This window comes from Macaca nemestrina, chromosome 7, assembly GCF_043159975.1.
Source record: "Macaca nemestrina isolate mMacNem1 chromosome 7, mMacNem.hap1, whole genome shotgun sequence".
Lineage (NCBI taxonomy): Eukaryota > Metazoa > Chordata > Mammalia > Primates > Cercopithecidae > Macaca > Macaca nemestrina.
Window position 1 is genome coordinate 84,036,546 of NC_092131.1, and position 23,109 is coordinate 84,059,654.

Genomic DNA, 23,109 nt, shown 5'->3' on the forward strand with positions numbered 1-23,109 from the left:
ACTGAATGCCCGAAGCTTGAGTTCTCCAACCCAACTTGGGAACTCCCGGCGTGGGGAACCTACATTGCCAGAGCTGGGTTTCCGCGACTCAGCCGGTGCTCAGCATAACGGAAGTGGAGGAGTCGGACCTCTTTGTGAGAAGTGAATTGAATCACCTTGGCAACCCTCGGGGCGTGTGGCAACGCCCTTTCCGCCGGAAGTGGGTGTCAGAGCCTCCACGTGCTGTCCCTCCCCCTCCCCTTTTCGGCCCAGTAGCGGCGGCTCAGCTGCTGCCATGGAGCCCGCCGGCCTGGAGCAGCTCCTACGGGAGCTGCTGCTGCCGGACACCGAGCGCATCCGTCGGGTACGGGAGTAGGCATAACCGGGCCAGGGCGAGCGGGAGGTTGCGGGAAAGACCCGACTCTCACCCCTAGCTTCCCCCCAGGCCACGGAACAGCTCCAGATCGCTCTTCGGGCCCCCGCCGCTTTGCCGGCTCTCTGCGACCTGCTGGCCTCGGCGGCCGACCCCCAGGTGAGACCGCTGACTCTCCCCTCCGAGCTTCCCACTGTACGCCACTGGTCAAGCCCCAATATCCGCCCCCTGCGGTCCGCTCAGCACCCTCCTGCCCGGACCCCCACGTGCTTGTTTCCTCGTCCTAGATCCGCCAGTTTGCGGCGGTGCTGACCCGCAGACGACTGAACACCCGCTGGCGACGGCTGGCGGCGGAGCAACGGGAGAGGTGGGTTGGGCCTGTGTTGGGGCGGGGCCAGGCGGAGACTTTTCTTGGGCAGTCTGTGTACCAAACACCTGCCCCCTGTGTTCCAGCCTCAAGTCCCTGATCCTGACGGCCCTGCAGAGAGAAACAGAGTAAGTACCTACCCCCTTTTCTCGGGATCCTGACGACCTTGTCGGGGTTTCTGCCTTCCCTTTCAGTTCCAGGCTGGGACTTGTGGGGCAGGGACTTCAGTTCTAGACCCAAGGTGGAGTGAAAATTTTAAGGCTGTTTTGAAGACTGAAGTTCTTGAGGAAGGGTGACTATGATCTGCCAAACTCAAGTCAGAAGAATAAGACTGAAATTCAGGCTAGTAAGACTGAACTTACCAGATTACATGCCCGCAGTGCTGCTGGGCTCCCTCTGAGCTGCTGTCTCATGTGTCCCAACTTGGTAAAGACCCTGTGCCCACACCTCCTGAAAGTTTCTCTCCTGGCTGCCCCATTGTGCCTGGCCACTATGTGCAGAGGAAGGTATTGGAGAGTGATAGAGGAGATCTCTCCTGTTTGCAGGCACTGTGTGAGCCTCAGCCTGGCCCAGCTTTCAGCCACCATTTTTCGAAAGGAAGGCCTGGAGGCCTGGCCACAGCTTTTGCAGCTTCTTCAGCACAGTACCCACAGCCCCCACAGCCCAGAGAGAGAGGTACCATCACATGGTTGGCAGGAGGGAGGGACTAAGAGGTGGGATAGACCATGTAAGCTTGCTCTCCAATCCTCTATTCTTGGACAGATGGGGCTTTTGCTGCTAAGTGTGGTGGTGACCTCCCGGCCCGAGGCCTTCCAACCCCACCACCGGGAGCTGCTTCGGCTTCTGAATGAGACTCTTGGTGAGGTGGGCTCTCCTGGGCTGCTCTTCTACTCCCTGCGCACTCTGACCACCATGGCCCCCTACCTCAGCACTGAAGACGTGGTGAGATGTGGGCCCTCGTATCTTTGACTCCCTTTCCTCAGGCCTTCATGTCCTCATCTGTAAAAGTTACAAAACTGCTTTGGATTCTTTACTTGCCTGTGGCCCTTCCTGACAATTGAGAGGGGATGCTGTAGGTGGGCCTGGCTATTATGTCTGGGCTCCTCCTCGCAATTCAGGCTATGAGGAAGCTGTCAGCTGCTGGGGTGTGAGATTAGGCTGCATCATGCTGTCTGTGATGTGTCCCTCAGCCTCTCGCTCGGATGTTGGTGCCCAAGCTGATCGTGGCTGTGCAGACTCTGATCCCCATAGATGAGGTGAGGACAGGTGGGCAGGAGCTCTGTTGGAAGAAGAGTGCAAAAGTGACCAGCTTGGCCCACTGAAGAAGAGCATGGTAACCTTGTGCCTTGTTTGTCAGGCAAAGGCCTGTGAGGCCCTTGAGGTTTTGGATGAACTGTTGGAGTCAGAGGTGCCCATCGTCACCCCCTACCTCTCTGAGGTCCTCACATTCTGCCTGGAGGTGAGCCTGGAGTGGACATGGCCCCTGCTACATGCTCTGTTGGGACTTTCCTTCCCTGTCTCTGATTCTTATTATTCTCTGGACAGGTGGCTAGAAATGTGGCCCTGGGCAATGCGATACGCGTACGTGTTCTCTGCTGCCTCACTTTCTTGGTCAAAGTCAAGAGCAAGGTGAGTGAGTGCCCATTGACACACATCACCCCACCCACTCTCTACCCTTAGTCTCACTCCTGGGACTTTCGGTTCATCTCAGGGTATCTAAAGTACTGTGGGGGTTCAAGCCTTGGCCTAGCCTCACCCCAGCTCCTGCCTGGGAGATTGGGAATTTTCTGTCGGACCTTTTATGGCCTGGAAGACTGGAATTTTTAATGTGAGCCCATCCTGGGAGCAGATTCTTAGGGACACTGTTCCACCTTCTCTGTCAAGGCCTTACTGAAGAATCGTCTCCTGCCACCCTTGCTACACACCCTTTTCCCCATTATGGCTGCTGAGCCCCTGCCAGGCCAGTTGGATCCTGAGGACCAGGATTCAGAAGAGGAAGAGTTGGAGATTGAGCTGATGGGGGAGACTCCCAAGCATTTTGCTGTACAGGTGAGATGTGGGGCAGGACAGAGGGGGAAGGTGTTAGGTGGCTGTGGGAGGTTGGGGAGGCAGAGATGGAGTCGAGCAAAGTAAGTCTCCCCATCCTATCTTAGGTTGTGGACATGCTGGCGCTACACCTGCCCCCCGACAAGCTCTGTCCCCAGCTGGTAAGTGTGGCTCTGTCCTTCTGGTGTCCCTACCTCCAAGTGTGCCTAGTCCCCTGAGGCCAAGGACGTTTAGACCCTGGGAGGTGTGAAGGTCTATTTCCACAGGAATGGGCAGGCTCTTTCTGGGGTTTCAGAAGCGTGCCACATGCTTCCCTAGATGCCCATGCTGGAAGAGGCCTTGCGGAGCGAGAGCCCATACCAGCGCAAGGCTGGACTCCTGGTGCTGGCCGTGCTGTCTGACGGAGCTGGTGACCACATCAGGCAGAGGTATCTATTCCCCTATCCCAGGGTGAGGGTTGCCCATGGGGAGGACCGTGGCTGTCATGGTTTATGCTTGTTGTTCAAGCTTATTTATCAACAGCATTTTCCCCCATTCTCAAAAGTGTCCTGGCTTAGAAGATAAATGACATGGCTTCCCAGCTGTAGGGATCAGGGGCTGCTGCCCACCCTCTGGTGACAGGAAAAGCCTTGTTTTTTCCAGGGAAAATGAAGAGAACAGGTCAGCCTAGGGCTGTCAGGTATAGCTCCTCAGCCTGTGTCCTCTTGTCCTGCCCTATCCAGACTGCTGCCCCCACTGCTGCAGATTGTGTGCAAGGGCCTGGAGGACCCCTCGCAAGTTGTACGCAATGCTGCGCTATTTGCCCTGGGCCAGTTCTCAGAAAACCTACAGGTGAACCAGGCTGAATGTGGGAGCCACCACTTGAATGTCCCCTTCCCCTCACCTTTCATCTCTTCAAGCATCCCTGCTGCCGTCGCACTCTTGTATGTGCCCTGCAGGTGAACCTGACTCAAGCCCTGCTTGCTCCCTCCCCCAGCCCCATATCAGCAGCTATTCAAGGGAGGTGATGCCACTGCTCCTCGCCTACCTGAAGTCGGTGCCTCTTGGACACACACACCACCTAGCCAAGGCCTGCTATGCCCTGGAGAATTTCGTGGAGAACTTAGGTAGTGATGGCAGTGGGGAGCTTGGGGGAGGGGGATGAGGCAGCGGCTTTGGCTGAATGCGCAGGATGTGCATCTCCTTGCATTGCTGCCTATGGTGGGGGAAAGTGTGTGATGGCGCCACAAAGGGGTTTCCGCCTGGAGGGAGGTGGGCATGCAGGTAGGAGATCTGGGTTGGTTGATAGAGGAGCATCCTTTCCCACAGGGCCCAAAGTGCAGCCCTACCTTCCGGAGCTTATGGAATGCATGCTGCAGCCTCTGAGGAGCCCCAGCAGTCCCCGGGCCAAGGAGCTGGCTGTGAGCGCCGTAGGAGCCATTGGTGAGGAGAGGCAGGAGGCAGGGATGTGGGGTTCACCCAAAGGCCCTGTGGCTGGTGGTCCCTGCCCTTTCCAGCTCTGATTCTGTCCTTCCATCCTGCAGCTACAGCTGCCCAGGCCTCGCTGCTGCCCTACTTCCCTGCCATCATGGAGCACCTGCGGGAATTCCTGTTAACAGGCCGTGAGGACCTTCAGCCTGTGCAGATCCAGAGCCTGGGTGAGTGAGAGGCTCCCAGGTGGGGATCCCAGTGCCAGCAAAGGGCCGATGCTCACCTGGTGTTGACAGAGATTGCCCCCACGGGAGCACGGATGTCTTCCTTCTCATCAAAGGGGGTGTTCTTCACCCTGTACCAACGGGTGGGGGGGATTTCTGAATCCCTCCCAGCTACCACCTTTGGTCCTACAGCCCACCTCCACCTCCTGGTGCTAGTGGAGCCCTTGCCCCCACAGAGACACTGGGAGTGCTGGCACGAGCGGTGGGGGAGCCCATGAGGCCGCTGGCTGAGGAATGCTGCCAGCTGGGTCTGGGCCTCTGCAACCAGGTAGACGACCCTGACTTGCGGCGCTGCACGTGAGTGATCCCTCACCCTGCCTCTGCCCTTGTCCCCACCCCTCCTTTCTGCCCACTGGGCCCACTGGAATCCCCACCCCAGACTCTAGTCCTCTGGTTCGGACCATAGCCAGGTGTTCCCGGGCTCCCCCATCCTGTCTGGTGGTAGCAAGCAGGACCATACAGCTTCTTCTGCCTGCTTTGACCAGGTACAGCCTATTTGCCGCCTTATCGGGTCTGATGGGCGAGGGCCTGGCACCCCACTTGGAACAGATCACCACGCTCATGCTGCTGTCACTGCGTTCTGCCGAGGGCATTGTGGTGAGCAGAGGGTGGGCTGGGCCAGGCCAGCCCTGCAATGGGATTTATCTCCTGGGCCTAGCTGAGCCAAAGTCCTTGCCGTGCCTCCACTCCAGCCTCAGTATGACGGGAGCAGCTCCTTCCTTCTGTTTGACGATGAGAGTGATGGGGAAGAAGAGGAGGAGCTCATGGATGAGGATGTGGAAGAAGAGGATGACTCAGAGATCTCAGGGTGCGGAGGGGTGCTCTTCTGATCAGGAATCTAGACTTTGGTTTTAGACCAGGGGACTAGTGCTGGATCTGCTCCTCTTGGTGCCTGATCACCACTGCCTCCCCATCTTACTCTAGGTACAGCGTGGAGAACGCCTTCTTCGATGAGAAGGAAGACACCTGTGCTGCCCTAGGGGAGATCTCTGTGAACACCAGGTGAGCATTCGCCCTTCCCTGGCACTGAAAACCCTGCCTGGGGGCCCCTTACCCATGACTGTGTCTCTCTCTGTAGTGTGGCCTTCCTTCCATACATGGAAAGTGTCTTTGAAGAAGTATTTAAACTGCTGGAGGTGAGGGGGCCAGTGGGTAGAGTGGGTGGGGTTCTCAGGCTGGGGGCCCTGTGTTCACAGTGCACACAGCAGACACATCCCGCCCCTCCTCATCTTGCAGTGCCCTCACCTGAATGTGCGGAAGGCAGCCCATGAGGCTCTGGGTCAGTTTTGCTGTGCACTGCACAAGGCCTGTCAAAGCTGCCCCTCAGAACCCAACACTGCTGGTGAGAAGGAGAGGCTGGGCCAGGCTGAGGGTTCTTGGGGCACGGCAGGGCCTGACCAGTGCTTCAGCCAATAATGTCCCCAGCTTTGCAGGCTGCCCTGGCCCGAGTGGTGCCATCCTACATGCATTCAGTGAACAGGGAGCGGGAGCGCCAGGTGGTGATGGCCGTGCTGGAGGCCCTGACAGGGGTGCTCCGCAGCTGTGGGACCCTCACTCTGAAGCCCCCTGGGCGCCTGGCTGAGCTCTGTAGCATGCTCAAGGCTGTGCTGCAGAGGAAGGTGAGCAGGGCAGGTGGGCTTCGGGAAGGAGAGGTGCCGGGCCCAGGTTGGGGACTGGCTACAAGTCCACCCCCATACCCCGATGAAAAGAGAAGGGGCATGAAAGCTCTGGCTAAGTTGAGCTGCTGCTTCTTGTAGACAGCCTGTCAGGATACTGACGAGGAGGAGGAAGAGGAAGATGATGATCAGGTGAGCGCCAGGGATGAAAACTGGGACCAGGTGGTCCAGGCAGTCTCCACAGGGACAGGGGTGGACAGTGTATTTGTTCTTGGCCTGGGGCAGCCAGGGCCACTAAAAGAGATTGGTAATGGTCAGAGAGACACAACCCTGATCCCATTAAGCCAGTGGGAGTTCAGGGAAGGAGAGCAGTGTGGACTGGGGTGTGCTTAGAGCGATAGGCAGGAGCAGAAGAGCTAGGGGAAGAAGCTGGGCCATGAAAACACCCGGTCTGAGAGGGACCAGCCCTATCAACCAAGGGCAGCCCCAGGGACCCCTGCAGCTGGTAGCAGAGCATGGTAGGGAGGTGTGCAGTCACTGAGCTGGCCCTGGTGCTCCAGCCCCTGACCTGGCTCCACAGGCTGAATACGACGCCATGTTGCTGGAGCATGCTGGAGAGGCCATCCCTGCCCTGGCAGCTGCGGCTGGGGGAGACTCCTTTGCCCCATTCTTTGCTGGTTTCCTGCCATTATTGGTGTGCAAGACAGTGAGTGTCCATCTTCTGGCTTCAAGCCCTAGTCCCCTCATGCACCCAGTGCCCACCTCAGCCTTTATCCTTGGCCCAGGCTGATCTGTACTCCTTCCTGTTCTCCCCCATCAGAAACAGGGCTGCACAGTGGCAGAGAAGTCCTTTGCAGTGGGGACCTTGGCAGAGACTATTCAGGGCCTGGGTGCCGCCTCAGCCCAATTTGTGTCTCGGCTGCTCCCTGTGCTGTTGAGCACCGCCCGAGAGGCAGACCCTGAGGTGCGAAGCAATGCCATCTTTGGGCTGGGTGTGCTAGCAGAGCACGGGGGCCACCCTGCCCAGGAGTATCCTTGGATCACAGGAGGGGAGGGACTGGGGGTTGGGGGAGTGTCCCCAGGGCTTGCAGGTGGGCAAGGTCTACCTGAGTGTGTGGCCATTCCTTGACTATGGATCAGACACTTCCCCAAGCTGCTGGGGCTCCTTTTTCCCCTCCTGGCGCGGGAGAGACACGATCGTGTCCGTGACAACATCTGTGGGGCACTTGCCCGCCTGTTGATGGCCAGTCCCACCAGGAAACCAGAGCCCCAGGTGAGGGAGGGAGACATCAGGCAGAGCCTGGAAGCTGAGGAGGGAGGGTGGTGGAGGGCAGGGCAGGTTGGCCTGAGACATTTGTGTGCCCAGGTGCTGGCTGCCCTACTGCATGCCCTGCCACTGAAGAAGGACTTGGAGGAGTGGGTCACCATTGGGCGCCTCTTCAGCTTCCTGTACCAGAGCAGCCCTGACCAGGTAACCTTGTGGCTGGCAGCCCTCAGAGGGGAGCACGCCGCTCCACTCAGTGATAGGCCCTGTCTGCTGATGAGGCTCAGGAGCTCCAGGCTGTCGGTTGCACCTGATGCAAGGTGACAGTTTCAGCTGTTCTTTTGATACTCCCTGCACCATTTCTTATTTGTCTGCAAGGATTGGCAGCCAGTCCTGTGATGGGACAGGAAGGACTTCCTCCACGCAGCATTTTTCCGGAGGAAGCTCCATTTCTACCCTTTGGTCTGAGCCAGAAGTTGCAGTTTTCCCAGGCTGGTTTCCTAAACAAGGGCCCTTTCAAACTGTGCTCTGTGGAGCCCTGGGTACCTCTGGGCCACCACACCATACATTTCAATTAGATCAGCTCTGCTCTCTGAAGAGATTTTGGCTGTACCAAGTAGCTAGGTTTGGAGTCATGTCAGAGTGTTTGTGTCATCCTTGTCTTACACTTTTAGAGATTGTTGTGTAGGTGGAGCTCCTGGGCGTCTGGGTTTCTTTAGGTCTTGAGGCTATGACTTTTTTTTTTTTTTTTGAGACGGAGTCTCGCTTTGTCACCCAGGCTGGAGTGCAGTGGCCGGATCTCGGCTCACTGCAAGCTCCGCCTCCCGGGTTTACGCCATTCTCCTGCCTCAGCCTCCCGTGTAGCTGGGACTACAGGCGCCCACCACCTCGCCCGGCTAGTTTTTTGTATTTTTAGTAGAGACAGGGTTTCACCATATTAGCCAGGATGGTCTCGATCTCCTGACCTCGTGATCCGCCCATCTTGGCCTCCCAAAGTGCTGGGATTACAGGCTTGAGCCACCGCGCCCGGCCGAGGCTATGACTTTAATCATCTTGTTCCACATCCCCCATTCCCTCCAAAAAAAGTCATTACTACCAAGTTTCACTGGTCCTGCTCATGTTCATAGTTGTCTTGGATGCCTGTGAATCAGTACCAGGTGCAACCACCCCAATAAGAGACTCTGCCACTCCTTGGTCCTGACCACCTGCCTAGACCTGGGGTCCGGGGCTGCTGCCCTGAGTCAGCCACTCTTTCCTCACAGGTTGTAGATGTGGCTCCAGAGCTCTTGCGTATCTGCAGCCTCATTCTGGCTGACAACAAGATCCCACCAGGTGAGGATAGGAGTCACGGGCAGGGGCTTGGGGGAGGCTGGGAGTGGCAGGGCTCAGAGGACCTGGGGCAGCGAGGCTTTAGGAGCCCCAACCTTTCTCCCTCCCTCTGCACCCAGACACCAAGGCCGCACTGTTGCTGCTCCTGACATTCCTGGCCGAACAGCACGCCGACAGCTTCCAGGCAGCTCTGGGCTCACTGCCTGTTGACAAGGCTCAGGAGCTCCAGGCTGTGCTGGGCCTCTCCTAGATCGCAGGCTGCAGCCAGTCCAGAGAGAACAGAGCCTGCCCAGGCCTTAAGACCACCTCTCAGCCCAGTTCAGTTCTGCCTTACCAAAGATTCTGGGACTCATAGCCATTTGGCGCCAGCCCTACTTGCTGCCTTACAGGGCTGTCCCTGAGGCTGGATCTGTTACAAATGAGTCATGACATCATACTGTAATAAAAGCAGCTTGTTTTCTGCTTGAACAATAGCTCTGAGAGCAAGAAGGCTGGAAATGCACATTCAGAAATGAAGTAAGCAGGACCCAGTGAGCCACGACGTGGTTTACTAGAAGTGGCCGGTTTCCTGGCAGCTTCGTAAATGGACTCTAACCTCGGTGGAATCTGGGCCCCGGCTGGATCAGGAGGCGACCATATGGCTTTTCTTGTTCCACGCGAAGAATCTGTTGCGCTGAGAGCACTGGTCAAGAGGGGAGGAGAGGGCAGGTTGGGGGAGTCCCTGTATGGGCCTCTGGTCTGTGTGTCCCTGTGCCACATACACACACACACATGCATACACTCACCCAGGAGCATGTAGAAGACCCGAGCGGCCATCCTGCGGGGGCTGAGGGGTGACACCAGGCTGCTGAAGTCGGGCTCCCTGTTGGCCTGCAGCTCCAGTGCCACTGCCCTATAGGGATCAAGAACCATTAGCAGAGGCTTCAACCCGGGTCCACCCCATCAAGGTGCCACCCCCGTGGTACCTGTGCACAGCTTCCAGTGAGAGCAGCTCGAGCTCTGGCGGCAGCACCAAAGGCATCTCCATGGGCACCTCAGGGAGTTCAGGCACCACGGGCAATGCAGGAGGTTCTGGCTGTTCCACCTCAGCCCAGGCCCTAGGAGAACATGGGAGTAAGAGCAGGGAAGGTGGCAGCTGTGACAGTGACAAGGGGCATACCCATCCCAGCAGCCATTTCTACCACCTGGCCAAAGGCTGTGGGCCCTGGCTCCCATGGAGCCTGGCCGCTTACCACCGTTCTTCTGGTGGGATGAGGCTGATGCGGGACTTCTCCTCTTCAGCTGCCTCTAGGGAGAGCTCTGTTCGGGGAGGAAAGGCACTGGTGGGTGTCTGCTTGGGTGGTAGTTAGGGCCTTGTGGCCACCTGGTATAAGTAGATGGCAGAGCTATGCAGTGACTTGTTAAAAGCACACAGGTGAGAGAGCAGAGGAGGAGCAGTCCGTGCTTCCTTATGTCACACACACACGCCTTCACTCATGAAATAGCTTGAGCAGTTGGGATACTAGTTTCCTGGGACAGTGGTAAGGGTGGTGGTCCCACTGCCCCTCTTCTCTAGGTGTTTACCTGAAGACAGCATAAGGGGACCACTGGGCTCCAGGGCCTCCCTCGGGACCTGGGGACAGGAGAAGCAGAACTAAGACCCCAAGCATCTGGGACTTGGGCCTCAGAAGGCACAAGGCCAGTGAACCTGTGCTGTTGGCCCTCATAGCAGGGGAGGGCAGCCAGTTGGTCAGGCAGACCCTGGCACTGGGGCGATGCAGGCAACAGGTGGTGCAGTTACCTCGATCTCACTCGGAACTTCAGCCTTTCTCCTTTCCTCCTCAGCAACCTCTTCAGGCAGCTCTCGCCTGAGTGCTCTTGGGGGTGGCTGGGCACAGTGGGTCCAGAGACCCAGTAGTTCAAGGGGTAGCCAGCCAGCTGTGGACAAGAAGGCAGTAGGCACGGTTTGAGGCGTGAGGAGCACCAGGAATGAGAAATTGGTTTTGAGGATCCTTTGTGCCCATCCCCCGCCATTCTTACAGAGAGTTGGGGTTCTGAACAACTCTGCAGGGCCTGTGATGGTCCTCTCAGGAGGCTGCACCTTGGGCTGTGTGGTGGGGAAAGGTCAGAAGCCTCATTATGAAGCAGCCACTCCTCAGGTCCCCTTTGCCTCTTTGCAATGCATTGTTCTGGGGCTTCTGGACTTCCCCAGCTTTTGGGCTCGTGACCCTGCCTGCCCTGCTCACTGCTAAAAGAAGGACTTTTTAACCTGGTGCCCATGGGTATGACAGTTGGGGTCACTAAAGGACCATGAACAGTTGTACATGTGCAAACCCACATCGCCTGCATTTTCTGGAGAATGGAGGGGATTTTTGATCAAGTTCCCAATCCTACCCCCAACCTCCTGAGGAATTTAGAAGGCTCAGCCTGCATGTGCCCCTGGTATCCCTGCCTCCTTCCCTCTCCCCGCAAAGCCTGGGCTGTACTCACACATTCCCAGCAGTGGGCTCTGGTTTGCAGTTGTTCCCGGAATTTCTCCCGGGAGATCTGAGTCTCCTTGTCCCAAAACAGTAACCGGCGACGACGGCGGCGAGGAGGTGGGAAGACTGGGGGCCGCCTCAGCTGAGTGGGGAGGGCAGGTAGGGGCAAGGCTGCCCATTACTCTTTTTCCTGTCATTCTGGTGGACTGCTAACGGCCCCACACCCCGCCCCTGGAGGAACCTGGGGAAAGGGCTTGTGTGGGGTCTTCATGCACTTGAGCAGCTCATACCTTGCATAAGGGTACCCATCTGGAAAGTGCAGGCCAGACACAATGGGGTGTAGAAAGGGACATATTTTATCATCTGCACTAAGGACCCCTGTAAGCTAGCAGTGGCCCTGGGCTTGGGGAGGCAGCCCTGGTGGGGGAGGGCAAAGAGGAGGAGGAGGAGGATTGGAAGGGATGCTACTCACCTCTGGGCTGGGTGGGGCTGGCAGACGCAGTTCCTCTGGGGGGGTCACCTCTGCAACAACACCCAAGGTTGTGGCTCTGTCCCATAAGCCCCTTACCCCTTGCAGATACCAGGGCAAGAAACTGCAGGGTCCTCCCTTTAGCGAGTTGGGATATAGAGCCCTTGTGTGCAGCAGTATAGAAGTACTCCCAGAAAAGCCCCTGGGGTGTGGTGGGCACTCACCCATGAGTAGGGCCCCAGGCTCCCAGCCTGTCGGCCTCAGCTCCTCAGGGACCAGGACTGGAAGTGCCTCTGCTATTCCTTCCACCCTGAAGGGAAATGGGCAAGAGAAATGAGAAGACCCTTCCCAGCACCAACACCCTACCTGGTCTAGGAATTCCTGCCCTTACTCTGCAGGAGCTGGAGGTGAGAGCCGGGGGACTACGATTTCACCCTCTGGAACCCGGAGCTCCTCCCTTAGCTCTGTGGAGAGAGAATCAGAGTTCAGAGGATGGAAAAGGAGAAATGGGAACATTGTCCAGTCCCAGACTGCCCACGCCAGGGGTTTGACCATCCAGCTCCAGGCGGGCCCTATGCTGCCAGAGACACCTACTTTCTAACAAGATAGCTTCGTCTTCCTCTGCGATCAGCAGGTCCAGCTCTCGGCGGCTGACCTCTGGGAGCTCCTGTTCACCCTGTCCAGAGAGAAGAGCAAGGGGAGGGGATTCAGTAACATTTCTGAAAAAGGCAAGTGGATCCAGGAGAGTGGATCCCAGAGGCATGCCACAGGGCCAGGTTCAAGGAAGCCACTGGGTGCTCAGGTGCCAGGGACAGAGAATAGGGAAATGGAGACAGAAAAGGCAGGACTCTGGGGACAGAGAGAAGTAGATGCAAGGGGGCTGGACCTCAGGCCCTGTGTGCAGGGAACAACTCACCTCAATCCGCAGCATCCGTATGGGCTCTGCCTCCTGGAGCGTGATGGCCTCAGGGGGCAGCACAGTGACCAGAATCCTGTCTGGAGGAACAGGGGAGTCACCAGCCTCTCTGCTTCTTTCCAAATTCCCACAGCCGTGCAGTCAGGCAAAAGCATGGACTCTGAAGTCAAGGTAACCTGGATTCTAATCAGACCCAGGCTAATCTCTGGCATCCTGACCCTGGCTACACTGCTTAACCACTGTGAGCCTCACTTTCCTCATCAGTAAAATGGGGAGGCTGGACGAAATGGCTCATACCTGTAATCCCAACACTTTGGATTGCTTGAGCCCAGGAGTTTGAGGCCAGCCTGGGCAACATAGCGAGACTCTGTCTCTACAAAAAATTTAAAAACTAGCCAGGTGTGGTGGCTCATCCCTGTGGTCCCAGCAACTCTGGAGGCTGAGGTGGAAGGAATGCTTGAGCCCTGGAGGAGGAGGTCAAGGCTGCAGTGATCTATGATCATACCATTGCACTCCAGCCTGGGGAAAAAAAGAAAAAAAAAAAAAAAGCCAAGTGTGGTGGCTTATGCCTGTAATCCCACCACTTTGGGAGGCTGAGGTGGGTGGATCACCTGAGGTCAGAAGTTCGAGACCAGCCTGGCCAACATGGCGAAAACCCATCTCTACTAAAAATACAAAAATTAGTTGGGCGTGGTGGTGCACGCCTATAATTCCAGCTACCTGGGAGGAGAATTGCTTGAATCCGGGAGGCAAAGATTGCAGTGAGCCTAAAGTGCACCACTGTATTCCAGCCTGGGCTATAGAGTAATACTCTGTCTCTCAAAAAAAAAAAAAAAAAGGATAAGAAATCTGACCTCAGAGGACTCTTGTGAGGTACTGATTAGGTTACACACATAAACTGCCCCTCGTGGGGCACAGTGGCTCACGCCTGTAATCCCAGCACTTTGGGAGGCCGAGGCGGGTGGATCACCTGAGGTCAAGAATTTGAGACCAGCCTGGCCAATGTGATGAAACCCCATCTCTACTAAAAATATAAAAATTCGCTGGGCATGGTATTGCGCGTCTGTAATCCCAGCTACTAGGGAGGCTGAGGCAGGAGAATTGCTTGCAGTGAGCCGAGATCGCACCACTGCACTCCAGCCTGGGCGACACAGTGAGACTCTGTCTCAAAAAAAAAAAAAAGGGCCCCTCACAGGGCCGGGCTCTTAAGCTAAAAAATGGTAATTTCTACAGCTCTTGGGCCTGCCTATGCCTCTCACCAGAAAGAAGGTTCTCTCTGCTGACCTGGCTTCCTGGGCTCTGTAGGGACTTCGGGAGGGATCTCTTCAACTCTCTCTGGAATTGCAGCCTCTAAGAGGTGTCGAATCTTTGGGGAGGGATTGGAAACAAAAGATAGGGTTCAGCTTCAGCCCCCTGCTTTCCCACTTTCACAACCTTCTTCAACAATGCACAGTAATCTCCTTTTATGCCTAATTCTTGTTGCACTGACATCAGCTTGCAGTAAACTCACCTGCCATCTGGCCTCCTTTCCTCAGTTCCTGTTCTCACCTCCCTTCCCAACCCAAACCCCAGTTATCTAGCCCTCATCAATTTGTGCAAGAAGGCCAGGCGCCGTGGCTCACGTCTATAATCCCAGCACTTTGGGAGGCCAAGGTGGGTGGATCAGTTGAGGTCAGGAGTTCGAGACCAGCCTGGCCAACATCATGAAACCCCATTTCTACTAAAAATACAAAAATTAGCCGGGCGTGGTGGTGGTGCCTGTAATTCCAGCTACTCGAGAGGTGGAGACAGGAGAATTGCTTGAACTCAGGAAGTGGAGGTTGCAGTGAGCTGAGATTGCTCCACTGCACTCCAACCTGGGAGACAGAGCAAGACTGTCTCAAAAAAAAAAAAAAAAAAAAAAATTGTGCAAGAAGCAGTGCATCATCAACTGTTGTGGTTGACAGAGGTGAACAAAAAAGATTCTTGATCTTAAGGAAGTCTAGTGGGGAGACAAGGTTGTATGTAACCCCTCAAGAGTCAAGGCAAAGGGTAAAACAAGGCCCTAGCAAAGTGTTGAGTTCCCAAACCACATTTGGTTCCAGCTAAGACTGGGATAAATATTTCATAGAGAAGGGCAGCATTTAAGCCAGGTCTGTAAGAATATGTAGAACTCGACTTGTAGAGGATGAGGGGTGACCATTATGGGCTAGGGAAACAGCACAAGCAAAGACATGAATGTGGTATCATTGAGGCATAAGGGCCAAACTAGTGTTTAGGAGCCACAGATGCCCAGAGGACTGAGAGAGAAGTCTGGGGATGACTAGTTCTAAACCAGGGTATGTGCCGGGCATGGTGGTTCACGCCTGTAATCACAGCACTTTGGGAAGCCAAGGCGGGTGGATCGCCTGAGGTCAGGAGTTCAAGACCAGCCTGACCAACATGGTGAAACCCCGTCTCTACTAAAGATACAAAAATTAGCCGGGCATGGTGGCAGGCACTTATAATCCCAGCTACTTGGGAGGCTGAGGCAGGAGAATCGCTTGACCAGAGGAAGTGGAGGTTGAAGTGAGCCAAGATCACACCACTGCACTCCAGCCTGGGTGACAGAGACTCCATCTTAAAAAATAGTAATAATAGGCCAGGCGCAGTGGCTCACACCTATAATCCTAGCACTTTGGAAAGCCAAGGTGGGTGGATCACCTGAGGTCAGGAGTTCGAGACCAGCCTGGCCAATATGGCGAAACACCATGTCTACTAAAACTAAAAAAAAATGGGCCAGGCGCTGTGGCTCATGTCTGTAATCCCAGCACTTTGGGAGGATGAGGCAGGTGGATCATGAGGTCAGGGGTTCGAAACCAGCCTGGCCAGCATGGTGAAACCCTGTCTCTACTAAAATTACAAAATCATTTGGGCATGCTGGCAAATGCCTGTAGTCCCAGCTACTTGGGAGGCTGAGGCAGGAAAATCACTTGAACCAGGGAGGCAGAGGTTGCAGTAAGCTGAGATCGTGCCACTGCACTCCAGCCTAGGCCACAGAGCAAGATCCTGTCTCAAAAATAATAATAATAATAGTAATAAAATAAAAAAATAAACTGGGGCATGGAGAGCCCCAAATGCTAGTAATCTGTTTGCAGCAGGAGCCACTGTTCAAATGGGGAACTAAGGAAGGAGGTGACATTAAGCTGTTGGAATATTGGGAATAGATGGAGGAGGACAGGGGTAAGAAAGCCCAGTACAGAGAGATGAGAGCCTGGATTAGGGCCTCGGCAGTGAAAACAGTGTGGAGACAAGTGGGGACAAGAGCTGCCTCCAGTGGGGAAACCATCTGATCAGATTGGCCCCGAGTAGATAAGTACAGGGGGCTTCGCCTGGATGGATCCACCTTGGCAGTCCCCTTGTTACCACCTCCCATGGGAGAGAGCTGTGGCAAGCTTCCCCCCCCAACCCCAATATCAGAGTGACACAGGGACAGCACTCCCCTTCTGCATTGTCAATTCACGAGTCTGGGGGAATAAGCCCTACCTGAGGGATATCGAAAGGACTAGGAAGTCTGGGATCCACAGACATCATCCCAAAAAAGGGATCTGGAGCATCTTCTAGGGTTTCCATCATGGCCAGGTGGTTAGGAAGCAGTAGGCTGGGTCTGGGAGAGAATGTAGGCCGTCAGGGACTGAGGCTGAGCTAGGCTGAGGCCAAATTAGCAGGTGTTCCATCAAAGGCCCAGGGAACACTCACAGCTCAGTCTCCATATCTATTCGGATCTGCAGCTGGGCACGGTGGAGGCGCTCCAAGATGTGCTGGATGTCCTCTGTGGGCAGGGAGGGCGAGGTAGACAGCCAGCTTAGCAGACAGCTGCTCAGCCCGCCCCACCTCTGAGGGTTCCCAGCCTTACCCACGAGGTACTGGCATTGTTGAGAATAGACGCGGATCACACCGATCTGAAGTTGGGCTGAGAGATAGAGGGAGAAGCGGGGCCGCGGCAGGCCGGGCTGCGGGGGTTGCACTCGTACCAGCACGTAATTGAGGATTTCCTCGCTGGGGAACAATGGGCCCTGATTACCGCTGCGCCCAGGACTGGGCCCACAGCGTTGCCCACCCCATCCCCTAACTCACCCCCCCGACCCAGGCCCTCCTTCCCTTTTCTGGGCCTTACCAGGTCTTCACCACATTCACCCTCAGGTATTCGCGCTTCACCAACCGGCTGCCGCGCGTCGCTGCCAGCCTGAAGTGGGTGGGGAAGGTGGGAAAATGGGGCGGAGGGGGAGCTGTCAGGCTGGGATCCCGGCCAGCATCCCCCATTGCACGCCCACGGGCCCTACCCTTACCAGATGGTGGCAAAGCAGCCGGTGTGGCGCTGAAGCACGTTGGGATAGTAGAACATCGTCCCTCTGGCCTTTCACCCTCAATTCCACCAGATCGCCGTTTGGATCTGAGTCAGAATTCTTTAGGGCACAGAATTCCCAACACCTTGGAGAGAAGTCAGGATTTGGACTTCTCTGGTGGCAAGGTGGGTGCACCCAGAAAACCAAGTTAATGAGGCAATGAACAATTGGTGTATACACGATTACCGGGATAACTGAGATGCAGGAGATGGGCGCCCCTCTCTGTGGACCCTCAGTGGATCCGCTCGCCACGTGATGCGTCGAACTTGAGCCTTCTGGGTTGGGTTCCAGGTTGGAGATGCAGAGCTCCAAGGGGACGCCCGGGCCGGAATCCAAAACAGGTCCCGAGGGAGCACGGTGTCCTCCACAGCAGGCCTCGGTCCTCGAGCGCTGGGAGCGATATCAGGCCCCTGGGACTTTCACTGGCTTGGGCGGCCGCGGTGTGGGCCCGGGATGCCTCCCGCAGGACTAGATGGCACCGCGGGAAGCGCGCGCTCCGGAGCCCCGCACCTCGCTCCTCATTAGATGGCGGCTTTTGCCAGGACAGCCAATGGGGAACAGGGGTCGGGTCGGGAGCGCCAAGTAGCCTAGGCTCCAGGCAACAGGGTCTCCCGAGGCAGCCAGCAAACCAATCATAAGGACTCTGCGTGCCGCTGGGGTCCATTGTGAGGTGTTCTGACCAATGGGCTCTGGTTCTCGCCTCTAGTAACAGGCGCTCCTTCCTTGACCAATGAGCGCATCCCCGCCGCTCGCCTCTAGCCTGGCAACAAGGGCGCCTCAATTGGTAGGGGAGGTCGGGTCACGTCGGGGGCAACTGTGCTGGGTCTCTTCCGGGTGCCAAGATGTACCTTGCAACGCGCCTGACCTGAGATTAGACCCCGCCCTCCCCCCAGTCCACAAACTCCTACTTTGTTTCCAACTGGGGCGTGTCGTGTGCTGCAGAGGTAGAAAGATGTGAGATGAGGCCTGGAGCGGTGGCTCACGCCTGTAATCCTAGCACTTTGGGAGGCTCAGAGGGCGGATCATGAGGTCAGGAGTTCGAGACCAGCCTGATCAACATGGTGAAACCCCGTCTCTACTAAAAATACAAAATTAGCTGCTCGTGGTGGCACAAGCCTGTAATCCCAGCTACTCAGGAGGCTGAGGCAGGAGAATGCTTGAACCTGGGAGGCGGAGGTTGCAGTGAGCCGAGATTGTGCCACTGCACTCCAGCCTGGGCAAGAGAGCAAGACTCCATCTCAAAAAAAAAAAAAAAAAAAAAAGATGTGAGATGATAGTCTTGGAGCCCCCACAGGTCAATGAGGAAGAAGTCAATCGTTTTTGTTTTGTTTTGTTTTGTTTTGAGATGGAGTCTCTCACTGTTGCCTAGGCTGGAGTGCAGTGGCGCTATCTCTGCAATCTCGGCACACTGCATCCTCTGCCCCCCATCCCCTCAGGTTCAAGCGATTCTCATGTCTCAGCCTCCCGAGTAGCTGGGATTACAGGCACCCTCCACCACACCCAGTTAATTTTTGTATTTTTAGAAGAAACGGGGTTTCACTATGTTGGTCAGGCTGTTTCTTTTCTTTTTGAGATGGAGTTTCACTCTGTCACCCAGGCTGGAGTGCAATGGCGCAGTCTCAGCTCACTGCAACCTCCGCCTCCCCAGTGCAAGGGATTCTCCTGCCTGAGCCTCCCGAGTAGCTGGGATTACAGGCACCCACCACCACCCCCGGCCAGATTTTGTATTTTTTAGTAGAGACAGGGGTTTCACCATATTGGTCAGGCTGGTCTCGAACTCCTGACCTCAGGTGATCTGCCTGCCTTGGCCTCCCAAAGTGTTGGGATTGCAGGTGTGAGCCACCGCCCCCAGCTGAAGAAGTCAATCTTACACGAAACTCCAAAAGGACTTACTGGGGTCACTTCCTAAATCTGAACAACTTAGGTTATGGGCACACCACGTGGTCCTTTCCCACCTGCCAGTGTTCTCCTGGCTGAAATAGACTTTAGCTTTGTTGGATGCAGCACATACTTCCCAGCCTGGAAAAGCCATATTCTCAAACAATTGTTTGTGTAAATTTAAGAGGTATGGTTGTAATAACAAATAACCCTTGTCTCTATGCCTCCTACCTTTGCACAGCCATTTCTTTGGCCTAGAATGCCCTTCTCTGCCTTGACTGCAGGGCATACTTCTTCCTAAGACTTATCTCTTACTGCAGCTGAGCTGACCTTATCTTCTTACAGTTCCCTTCAATTTGGGAGCTTTTTTTTTTTTCTTTCTGAGATGGAGTTTTGCTCTTGTCGCCCAGGCTGGAGTACAATGGACCATCTCAGTTCACTGCAATCTCTGCCTCCTGGGTTCAAGCAATTCTCCTCCCTAAGCCTCCTGGGTAGCTGGGACTACAGGCATGTGCCACTACGCCCAGCTAATTTTTTTGTATTTTTAGTAGAGACAGAGTTTCACCATGTTGGCCAGGCTGGTCTCAAACTCCTGACCTCAAGTGACACCCACCTCAGCCTCTCAAATTACATGCCTATACTCACAGCTACTTAGAAGGCTGAGATAAGAGGATCGATTTAGCCAAAGGTCGAGGCTGCAGTGAGCCATGATCACACTACTGTGCTCCAGCGTGGGTGATTCTGTTTTTTAAAAAAAAGAAAGGCCGGGCGCCGTGGCTCAAGCCTGTAATCCCAGCACTTTGGGAGGCCGAGGCGGGTGGATCACGAGGTCAGGAGATCGAGACCATCGTGGCTAACATGGTGAAACCCCGTCTCTACTAAAAATACAAAAAACTAGCCGGGCGTGGTGGCGGGCGCCTGTAGTCCCAGCTACTCGGAGGCTGAGGCGGGAGAATGGCGTGAACCCGGGAGGTGGAGCTTGCAGTGAGCCGAGATCGCGCCACTGCACTCCAGCCTGGGCGACAGAGCGAGACTCCGTCTCAAAAAAAAAAAAAAAAAAAAAAAAAAGAAAGAAAGAAAAAAAGAAATACATGAAGTGGCCGTAAGTGCTATGAAGAAAATGAGGCAGCATAGGAGGATAGAATAATGACGACTGCTATTTAGGGAGGGTATTTCAGGGAAGTCTTGCCCCCTCTCTTAAGAGATACGATTTGAAGAAAGTGGGTAAGTCATGTGCTTACTTGAAGGAAGAGTAATTTAGACAAAAGAACTGGCAACTGCAAAGATCCTGAGGTAGAAATGTGTTTGGTGGGTTCAAGGAGCCTGAAGCAAAGCGGCAGGGGAAGACTGGCAAGGGGCAAGAGAAAGAGGAGGGCAGGGTCACATCACAGGACCTCAGAGGTCGTTATGGGCATTTGGGCTTTTACCCTGGGTGATTTGGGACCCAATGAAAGGTTCTGAGCAGAGGAGTGACATGATCAGAATTGTATGTGAAAAGGATCTCTACTGTGTTGAGAATAGCTTAAGGTAGACACGAGTGGAAACAGATGTGAAGGAAGCAGAGAAGATATGAGAGATGGTGGTAGTTTGTTCCAAAGTGTTGCTGATGGAAACAGAGAGAAGTGGTCAGACCCTGGATACATATTGAAGGAATAGCGACAGGATTTGCTGATGAATTGGATGTGGGGTATGATAGAAAACGGAAGGAGGCCAGGTATGGTAGCTTACACCTGTAATCCCAGCAGTTTGGGAGGCGAGTGACTGGGACTATAGGCACACACCACCACACCTGGCTTCTTTTTTTTTTTTTCACTTTTTTTTTTTGAGATGGAGTTTCGTTCTTGTTGCCCAGGCTTGGAATGCAATGGCACGATATTGGCTCACTGCAACCTCTGCCTCCTGGGTCCAAGCGATTCTCCTGCCTCAGCCTCCCAAGTAGCTGGGATTACAGGCATGTGCCGCCATGCACAGCTAATTTTAAAAATATTTTTAGTAGAGATGGGGTTTCACCATGTTGGTCAGGCTGATCTCGAACTTCTGACCCCAAGTGATCCACCCACCTCGGCCTTCCAAAGTGCAATGATTACAGGTGTGAGCCACCGTGCTTGGCCTCCCCTGGCTAATTTTTAAGAATTTTGGGGGGCTGGGCGCGGTGGCTCACGCCTGTAATCCCAGCACTTTGGGAGGCCGAGGCGGGCGGATCACAAGGTCAGGAGATCGAGACCACGGTGAAACCCCTTCTCTACTAAAAATACAAAAAATTAGCCGGGCGCGGTTGTGGGCGCCTGTAGTCCCAGCTACTCAGGAGGCTGAGGCAGGAGAATGGCGTGAACCCGGGAGGCGGAGCTTGCAGTGAGCCGAGATTGCGCCACTGCACTCCAGCCTGGGCGACAGAGCGAGACTCCGTCTCAAAAAAAAAAAAAAAAAAAAAAAAAAAAGAATTTTGGGGAGCCAGGCACAGTGGCTCACACCTGTAATCCCAACACTTTGGGAAGCTGAGGTGGGCAGATCACCTGAAGTCAGGAGTTCAAGACTAGCCTGGCCAACATGGTGAAACTCTGCCACTAAACATACAAAAATTAGCCTGGCATCATGGCGTGCACCTGTAATCCCAGATACTCAGGAGGCTGAGGCAGGAGGATCACTTGAACCCAGGAGGTGGAGGTTGCAGTGAGCCAAGATTGCACTACTGTACTCCAGCCTGGGCGACAGAGTGAGACTCTGTCTCAAAAAGAAAAAAAAAAGAAAAAAAGAATTTTTTTGTAGAGGTAGGTTTTCACTATGTCACCCAGGCTAGTCTCAAACTCCTGGGCTAAGGCAGTCTTCTCATTTCGATCTCCCAAAGTGCCAGGATTACAGGTGTAAACCACCGCGCCCAGCTGAAAAAGGATTTTTTTTTTCTTTGAGACGGAGTTTTGCTCTTGTTGCCCAGGCTCAAGTGCAGTGGTGCGATCTCGGCTTACTGCAACCTCCACCTCCTGGGTTTAAGCGATTCTCCTGCCTCAGGCTCCCAAGTAGCTGGGATTACAGGTGTCCACCACCACGCCTGGCTAATTTTTTGTATTTTTAGTAGAGACAGGGTTTCACCATGTTGGCCATCCTGGTCTCAAACTCCTGACCTCAGGTGATCCACCCGCCTCGGCCTCTCAAATTACTGGGATTACAGGCATGAGCCTCAATGGCCAGCCAAATTTTTTTTTTTAATTAAAAGAATTAAAATAAAATGGAAGTCAAGGAGATAATTTAGACCTTGTACAAAGAAGGTCCAGGAGGGATTTCATCACATTGCATCACATTGAGGGCACAACAGGGATTGTACAAGTCTGCACTCAGTACCTCATTTCTTTACTGCTAGTGCAGAGCCTGTCTGGGCACTTGGCTTCCCAGGGGGATGATGGACAAGACTGAAGGGAAGAAGGGAGGTCCATGGAGGCAGGGAGGCTCAAAGGCAGCACCGAAGCTTGCCAAATGAGGCAACAAGAAGGTCCTAGGAGGACTTAGGCATCCAGATTTGATCATGTGTATGAGCCATTGAGGGCTGAAGAGTGAAATGACAGGAGGAAGTCTGGAAAGCTAAGCTGGTGTCATATGCAGGAAGAAGGAAGCTGAAGGCTGTGGCCTGGGTTGGAACTAGTTTGCTGGAAGTGAGTGTACAAAAAAGTAGGTGACAGGTGGCCTTGTGGTGAAGGAAAAACCTTCCAGTTTGGTAGTAAAATGAACACAGGGGAAAGGGAAAGGAGTGTCAGCCAATTTGGAGCCCTCAAGTCTCAGGAACAGCATGTTTGTGACATGGCAGTCTAGGCCGGAGTGCCTTTTTTTTTTTTTTCTTGAGATACAGTCTTGCTCGTTGCCAAGGCTGGAGTACAATAGCACAATCTTGGCTCACTGCAACCTCTGCCTCCCAGATTCAAGTGATTCTCCTGCCTCAGCCTCCCAAGTAGCTGAGATTACAGGTGCCCGCCACCATGCCTGGCTAATTTTTGTATTTTTAGAAGATGAGGTTTCACCATGTTGGCCAGGCTGGTCTCAAACTCCTGATCTCAAGTGATCCACCCACCTTGGCCTCCCAAAGTGCTGGGATTATAGGCGTGAGCCACTGCACCCAGCCAGCCAGAGTGTCTTTTATGGGGCTTAGATAGAGCAAGGAATCCAGTTTGGGAGTACCCTGCTGGGGTGACGGTGAAATTTGTGCTGGAGGAAGAGGTGCCAGTAACAACAGGTACAGGTTTAGCAACTCTGCGCTCTGACTCCTCTGTTCTCAGGCCCCAGGGCCTCTAGACCATAGTTTCAGGTCACCTTCAAGTGTCTCCTCTTCATTTAGACCTCCAGTCTAACCTCAGGCCCGATGTTGAGGC

The 23,109-nt window shown here is 54.6% G+C and overlaps 2 protein-coding genes across 3 annotated transcripts; one reads left to right on the top strand and one right to left on the bottom strand.

Moving 5' to 3' along the window:
* Positions 1-56: 56 nt before the first annotated feature.
* LOC105477863 (importin 4) lies at positions 57-9,141 on the top strand. Of its 2 annotated transcripts, none has more exons than XR_984960.3 (30): positions 57-343; positions 425-511; positions 640-719; positions 806-847; positions 1,265-1,394; positions 1,482-1,661; positions 1,910-1,975; positions 2,077-2,178; positions 2,265-2,348; positions 2,604-2,768; positions 2,873-2,926; positions 3,084-3,193; positions 3,488-3,596; positions 3,742-3,871; positions 4,074-4,187; positions 4,289-4,402; positions 4,636-4,756; positions 4,945-5,056; positions 5,152-5,267; positions 5,384-5,461; positions 5,538-5,595; positions 5,696-5,801; positions 5,885-6,078; positions 6,217-6,267; positions 6,636-6,781; positions 6,896-7,104; positions 7,216-7,348; positions 7,442-7,546; positions 8,602-8,671; positions 8,788-9,141. XR_984960.3 is itself a non-coding variant. In XM_011734711.2 (30 exons), exons 1-30 carry the CDS (start codon positions 275-277, stop codon positions 8,916-8,918), a joined length of 3,246 nt encoding a protein of 1,081 aa, XP_011733013.2. In that variant the 5' UTR covers positions 57-274; the 3' UTR covers positions 8,919-9,141. The 2 variants fall into 2 exon arrangements, 1 of the variants encoding a protein (XP_011733013.2); XM_011734711.2 differs by having other exon boundaries at positions 6,656-6,781.
* Positions 9,106-17,853, bottom strand: LOC105477864 (REC8 meiotic recombination protein). Its single transcript, XM_011734718.3, has 20 exons — positions 17,063-17,853; positions 16,820-16,961; positions 16,648-16,716; positions 16,387-16,529; positions 16,230-16,302; positions 16,017-16,137; positions 13,797-13,878; positions 12,513-12,592; positions 12,191-12,272; positions 11,988-12,060; positions 11,821-11,906; positions 11,600-11,649; positions 11,138-11,269; positions 10,688-10,754; positions 10,449-10,585; positions 10,232-10,280; positions 9,901-9,967; positions 9,634-9,765; positions 9,454-9,560; positions 9,106-9,350 (listed from the first exon to the last, which is right to left on the bottom strand). The coding sequence occupies exons 2-20, from the start codon at positions 16,873-16,875 to the stop codon at positions 9,259-9,261; spliced, it is 1,698 nt and encodes a 565-aa protein (XP_011733020.2). The 5' UTR covers positions 16,876-16,961; positions 17,063-17,853; the 3' UTR covers positions 9,106-9,258.
* Positions 17,854-23,109: the final 5,256 nt, after the last annotated feature.

Excerpts from the sequence above, each read along its gene's own strand:
- LOC105477863 (XM_011734711.2), top strand. The coding sequence starts at position 275 with ATGGAGCCCGCCGGCCTGGAGCAGCTCCTACGGGAGCTGCTGCTGCCG. Across the intron at positions 2,179-2,264 it reads TCCTCACATTCTGCCTGGAG|GTGGCTAGAAATGTGGCCCT; the intron begins GTGAGCCTGGAG and ends TTCTCTGGACAG. Across the intron at positions 6,079-6,216 it reads AGGCTGTGCTGCAGAGGAAG|ACAGCCTGTCAGGATACTGA; the intron begins GTGAGCAGGGCA and ends TGCTTCTTGTAG.
- LOC105477864 (XM_011734718.3), bottom strand. The coding sequence starts at position 16,875 with ATGTTCTACTATCCCAACGTGCTTCAGCGCCACACCGGCTGCTTTGCC. Across the intron at positions 10,586-10,687 it reads GTTCAGAACCCCAACTCTCT|CTGGCTGGCTACCCCTTGAA; the intron begins GTAAGAATGGCG and ends TCTTGTCCACAG. Across the intron at positions 9,968-10,231 it reads TCCCCTTATGCTGTCTTCAG|AGCTCTCCCTAGAGGCAGCT; the intron begins GTAAACACCTAG and ends CTCCCCGAACAG.